This window comes from Pipistrellus hanaki (assembly GCF_964339955.1).
Source record: "Pipistrellus hanaki genome assembly, chromosome: 6".
In the NCBI taxonomy this organism is placed as follows: domain Eukaryota; kingdom Metazoa; phylum Chordata; class Mammalia; order Chiroptera; family Vespertilionidae; genus Pipistrellus; species Pipistrellus hanaki.
This window is the reverse complement of record NC_140508.1, coordinates 66,564,721-66,570,720: the sequence shown is the minus strand read 5'-3', so window position 1 is coordinate 66,570,720 and position 6,000 is coordinate 66,564,721. Positions and strand designations below refer to the sequence as shown.

Sequence of the window (6,000 nt, the reverse complement as noted above, 5' to 3'; positions counted from 1 at the left end):
ACTGGGGATGTGCCTGCAACCAATGTACATGCCCTTGACCGGAATTGAACCTGGGACCCTTCAGTCCGCAGGCTGATGTTCTATCCACTGAGCCAAACCGGTTTTGGCACCGATCCCTTCATCTTCCACCAGCCCACCTCATCCAATGCCCAGAGCCATCCAGCTTGGCCTCTCTCGGCACCCCTGGCAGGTGTCCTCTCCCACTGTTCCTGTGGCTCGGCAGTCTCTGCAGTCCCGGAACATCCCTGTTCCCGGCAGGGCAGGACCACAGCAGGCATTTGGGGCCTTCCCTCCTCCCTTGGAGATGGTGGGAGAAGGGGGAGGGCCATTGGGGCGAGGGAGTGAGCTCAGACCTGGGAGGCAGACATGCTGGGCTTCCAATAACGACAAAGACAGTAATAGTATCAAAGGCTAACATTTATTGACCACCTACTATGTGCCAGGCACTGTCCCAACCCCTTGACTTCTGAACCCTTTTATCTTCACAACCCTTCCAGGCCGGTTCTGTGAGTGGCCTCAGTTGACAGTTGAGGAAACTGTGGTCCAGAGAAGTGGGGTTCTGTGCCGGAGGCCAGGCAGCTGGCAAGTCCCAGAGGCCCCACTGTTCGCTGCCTGGGTGTCTTTGGACAGCTCACCGCCACTGTGCTGGGTGGCTTTCTCTATCTGTTTCCCACCGGGCCCCACCTCATGGTTTCTGTGTGGACTAAGATGACTCTCCAGTCTCCCAGCACACAGTAGGTGCTTAGTAAATGAACAGCCCTTCTTTCCTCTTAACTCTTACGGGGGAAACCTGTGGGGGGCGTCTGTCAGCGTTCCCCACCCCCCCAGGATTTCCCCCCCAAGCCAGGAGTGTGAGTAACCTCCTTCTCGCAGGGACAACACCCTGATCTCCCTTTCTAACCCCAGATCCACGCAGTGCCTGGTCTCGCGGCAGTTTTTATCACGTTGATCATGATTCTCGCACCTCTGGGCCCAAAGTTGCACCCTCACGTCCCCGGCAAGTCCCCCTCCCGTTCAGCCGCCCCGGGAGGAGGGTGGGAGAGTTGGGGAAGAGGGTGAGCAAGGGGAATGCTGTGTCCTCGGGCCCCATGGGGCCCTGGGTGGGGCCCACGCAGGGTGGGAAGGGGGCTAGGAGGCCGGGGCCTGGTCGTCGGCGCGGTGGCCGGCGTAGAGCGCGGCCAGGGGCCGGAAGCGCGGGCCCCAGCCGCGGAGATAGGCGAAGTCCTGCTCGGAGCCCGACGAGCCGCTGTGCAGCGAGCTGAGCGAGCCCGCGGGCGAGTCCGCGCCCTCGAAGGCGTAGGTCTGGAAGGCGTCGTAGGGCGGCACCGACAGGTCCCCGTCCGCCAGCGCCACCTTGCGGCTGATGAAGTCCCTGAACACCGAGAAGTCGGGCTGCGGGCTGGGCGGCCCCTGCGGGAGCGGGTGGCGCTCGGAGGGGGGCAGGCAGGGCGGGGGGCTGCCTCCGCCCGGGCCCCCGCCGCCCCCGTCGCCTCCGCCGCCGCCCTTGAGCTCTCCAAAGTCGTACAGGCTCCGCAGCGCCGACATGTCGTAGGCCTCGGTGTCCTGCTCGCCGCCCCCCTCGTCGTTGTATTTGATGACGTTGTCCCGCATGTCCTCGTCCTCCTCGGAGCTCAGGTGGCTCTTGTGGTGGCGCCGGAGGGTGAGGATCAGCAGCACCAGCACTGCGGGGAGACAGAATGCGGAGTGAGGGCCGCCCAGGGCCTCCCCTCCCACCCCTGGGAGCCGCCCAGGTGGCCACCTGGATAAGCAGTGAGCTATGTCCATCCTGGGAGGTGTGCAAATTGGGGCCAGACCACCGCAGGCTCTGGGGGCACAGAGGGCAGTGTGAAGAGATTTCAAGGGCGTCGAGGGTTGAACCCAACCTCTGAGGTCTTCATTCTCAGCTCTCTGAAGAGATACACACCAAGGTGCAGGTGCTGGGGGTTTAGGAGGGAGCAGCCGAGGGCTGCAGGAGTGAAAAATGTCCTTGGCCCTGACCTCTCTTTCGCCCTCGCCCTCCTCTGTCCACTTCAGAAGTCCTGAGCACCCTCCGAGCCTCTGGAGTCTCAGCTCCAGGCCATCGCCTCCCAGCTCCCTCGGTGAGGGGTTCCTCCCTCCCTCACACCGGTTCTCAAACCTCCGTCCCCGGACTATCAGCAGCCAGCAGCTCCTGGGAGCTCCTTAGAAATGTGGATGCTCAGGTCCCATTTTAGACCTGCCAGTTAGAGAGCCACTGCTCCATCATACCATCGGCCCTGCTGGGTTAACATGTCGGTCTCTCCCCCCACCCCCCCAAACCCCAAATATACACGCTCCACCACCCTGGAGGACCTGGGCAGTGTTCCCCCAACCTTCTGCCTGGCGTGCAGTGAGCAGTGAAGCATGCTTGTTGAATGAATGAGTGAATGAGGTGGATGGAAACCTGGGTGAGTGAAAGGATGAGTGAATGAATGAATCAGCCCTTCCTGGCTCTCTTCACTTGACTTCCCGCACTCCTTGTGCTCTGCCTCCTCCCATGTCTCTGATCACTCAGCGGTCTACGCGGGCTTCTCCTCTCCGACTTCTTCACCTCAGATGTCCCAGGACTCAGTCCTTGGACCTTCATCCGCCATCCCCGTCTCTGCGCTCTCCTTCAGCCTCATGGCTTTCTAAGAGCTCCATTTAGAGGCTGGCAAATCCTGTATCGCAAACTCCAGCCTGGACCTCTCCCCTGAAATCCAGACTGCATGTCCAGTTTCCCATGTAAGCAGTGCTCTGGGCTGACCAAGAGAATCTCAAGTTTAACTGCCCACATGTGAGCTAATAACCCTCTTCCCGCCTTCCTCAGTCTCCTTCGTTGCAGTTACGCAGGGCTTTTAGCCTCCTGTTCGCCGATGAGTTCCAGTGCCTAGCACAGGTTATCACCGGGGGAGCTCGCCGGATGGATAAATAGGAACTGATGGACGAAGGGGAGAACTGAATGGATAGGTGGGTGGATGGATGGACAGCTGTCCTGGGTACCATGCCAGGCCCTGGATTCTTCTCAAACAGCTCCAGCGGGGCCAGTGGCCAGAGGCAGCTGTGAGGGCCATGAAGCTGGGTGCTGGCTCCTGGCCTAACAAGGTGGCTCATGACAGGGAAGGGGATGGGGGCCAAGGAGAGGTCCGGAGGGAGGGAAGGTGTCAGGAGGGAAGTGGGGAAGATGGATGGATGGCGTTAGGAGCCGGAGGCTGGAGGCTGCGGAGGGGGATGCCCGTGAGAGCAGATGGCGGGGAGCGCAGGCGGCGGGCGACAGATGTGCCAGGCCCGATCAGTGCTTCCGCCGTCACCTTTAGAGCACTGATGTGCACTTTCTTCGTTTGTGGGCAATTAGGCAGAAATTTGTTTGCACTGCCTCAGAAAATGAGACCGCTGTAAAATGCACCCTCTGGAAAAGGGTTTCTGAGCCGTGGGCTGGGGAGGGGAGAGAGGGGGGGGCCGGGGCCTTCCAGCTGGGAGGAGCCTGTCCAGGGCTCTGCAGGGACCTGAGGAGGTGCAGCTGGGCCACAGGCAGGTCCTCAGAGGGGTGGGCAGTGGCCATAGGAGTGGAAGGCAGTGAGGGGTGGGGGGCAGCTGACATCTCCCGGGGGACTGAGCAAAGCCGGTATCTGCAACATGGACCTCCCTTGAGGCCCTCTAGCTCTTGCTGTCCCGTGAGGCCCAGAAATCAGGGCTGAGACGAGGCCTATTGCTACCAGGATGAAAGGCGGCATCACGGTCACTGGACTCAGTTTGGCTCCTGGAAATTGACCTCTTCCCTGGGGACATGGTGGGGGTTCAATGGGCCGCCGGTGGGACTGACATCAGACTAAATTCTGACCCCAAATTCTTAAGATTTTGCCCCAGCTGCCCCAAGGTTTTGCCCCCAGTTTAGGTTCCTAGCAGGTGGGGTAAAGGAGCAGGGAACCCGGGGTGCGAAGACGTGGTTTCAAGTCGGAGGACTGACTGTGCGTCTTCTGCAAGCCACTAAACCTCTCTGGGCCTCAGTCTCCTCATCTGAAAAATGGGGTAATACACCTGGCTGAGGGGTGGTGAGGCTCACAAGAGCTCTTTACTAAAAGTCCTGCATAGAGAATAATTTAGGACCGCAGGTGAGAGAATTTTTAAAAAACGTGCCTATTTTTTTCAAAATTAGGGGACTCTTGGACTGTGTAGAGGGTAGGGCAGGATGACTTAGTCTCGGGTGGGGGTTGACACCGTCTGCAGAGACGGTGGGGCTGCTCCGTCCTGAGAAGACTTTTCAAGGGAACGTCATGTTAGAGCTCGGAGATCATTAAAGCCAGCCCTTCCTTGTAGGAGGAGGGAAACTGAGGCGCCCCGGGGACTTCCAGGGAAGGAAATCCGGTGCCCCAGGATGTGGGCCCCTGGGGAGGGTGCTGGCTCTCAGCGGACTCACCGACGAGAATGAGGACACAGACCAGCAGGGCAATGAGGGCCCCGGGGCTGAGGGAGGCGGCCATGACGAAGGCCGTGGTGTTGCAGGACTGGATGGCGCCGGAGCTGTCGCAGCCGCAGATGCGGATGGTGAGCGTGCCCGTGCTGCTGAGCGTGGGCGGCCCGCTGTCCACCACCAGGATGGGCAGGAAGAACACGTCCTGCTCCTGCCGGTTGAAGCCCAGGTGCTGCGTGTGCACTGCTGCGGTGTTGTCTGCGCCAGAGAAAGGGAGGGGCGTGTGACTTGGGGTCCAGGGTCAGCTTCCCCTGTCCCAGGCACCCCCTGATTTCACCTCCGGGAAGAGCCTCCCTGTGCCCCAGGTGCCAGCCTCCCAGCTGACCAAGGGGTCTACTTCCCGATGATCTTCTAAAACTCTGTTACCAGCTGTCCCCAAATTTTGTCCCCAGCTGCCCGGAGATCCTGTTCCCAGCAAGATAGCCCGCAGTCCTGTCCTTAGCTGTCCCAAGATTCTATTCCCAGCTATCTCAAGATTCTTTTTCTTATTTGAGCTATTCCAAGATTCTGTCCCCAGAATCCAAGGTCCTGTCCCTGGCTATGTTTTTTTTCTTTTTCTCCCCCCGCCCCATTTGTCTCAACACCCTGTTTTTGTTCCAGATTCCACCCCAGTTGTCCACTGCATCCTGACCTGGGGAACTGTGGCCCCAGGGTTGTGGCTTGCTGGGCCCCGACAAGTCCTGGGTCATCAGAAAAGACTGGGGACACTGGCTAGCAGCTGCCTTTGGCTGAAGAAGCTTTCCGTCAGGAGTCTAAGAGACCGAGTCTAGCGGGCAGGGCCACGGCTCCAGGGCCTGGTCAGAGGGCCTGATCATGCCAAAGCGCCCTCAACCACCTCTTTTCTTTTTTGAAAACACATGTGGCCAGAGAGGATGGTGCACTAGCACACGGACTCATTACCTTGCTGCAGCCTGTTGCTGGGAATGCCAGCAGGAGTTAGGGGTGGGTGTCTGGTCCTGGAACAAGGGCTCACGTGGCATGTGGTACCTACTTCCCCTGGCCTTTCTGCCTCCTCTACACCTCTCCTGGATGGGTCAGGCCATCCCTGAGCCTTCACCATTTTGATCGCTGCCAACGTGGTGGTGCAGAGGTATTCAGAGCCCAGCTGGCCACTCCCCTCACTTCACAGCCAACTCCACACGAGGGGGCCCTGCCCTCCCAGTCATGCAGCTGGTCTCACTGACCTCTGACTTTGGCAGCCTGGGTCCCTCTCCCAGCCTCAGTTAACCCAACCTCTTCTCTGCAGCCCCCAATTCAGCCCCCCTCACCCAGGCCAGGCCTTCCCCATCCTATCTAATAAAAGTAATATGCAGATTGACCATCATTCCAACACACAAGATCAAGATAGCTGCCCCCATGTGGTCAAAGATCCTGTCTCCATGTGGACACAAGATGGCCACCACAAGATGGCCAGCAGGGGAGGGCAGTTGGGAGGGACCAGGCCTGCAAGGGAGGGCAGTTGTGGGCAACCAGGCCAGCAGAGAAGGAAGTTGGGGGCAAATGGGCTGGCAAGGGAGCAGTTAGTCATCAGT

The 6,000-nt window shown here is 59.5% G+C and overlaps 1 protein-coding gene across 2 annotated transcripts in view; it reads right to left on the bottom strand.

Moving 5' to 3' along the window:
* Positions 1–399: 399 nt before the first annotated feature.
* The window catches only part of CDH22 (cadherin 22), a 123,413-nt gene continuing 117,812 nt past the window's right edge, over positions 400–6,000 (bottom strand). For both annotated transcript variants that reach the window (XM_084886955.1, XM_084886954.1), the window contains 2 exons: positions 4,415–4,666; positions 400–1,682 (listed from right to left, as the gene is read on the bottom strand). In XM_084886955.1, the coding sequence (XP_084743081.1) occupies positions 1,129–1,682; positions 4,415–4,666 (806 nt within the window). In that variant the 3' untranslated portion in view covers positions 400–1,128. The remainder of the gene's footprint in view (positions 1,683–4,414; positions 4,667–6,000) is intronic.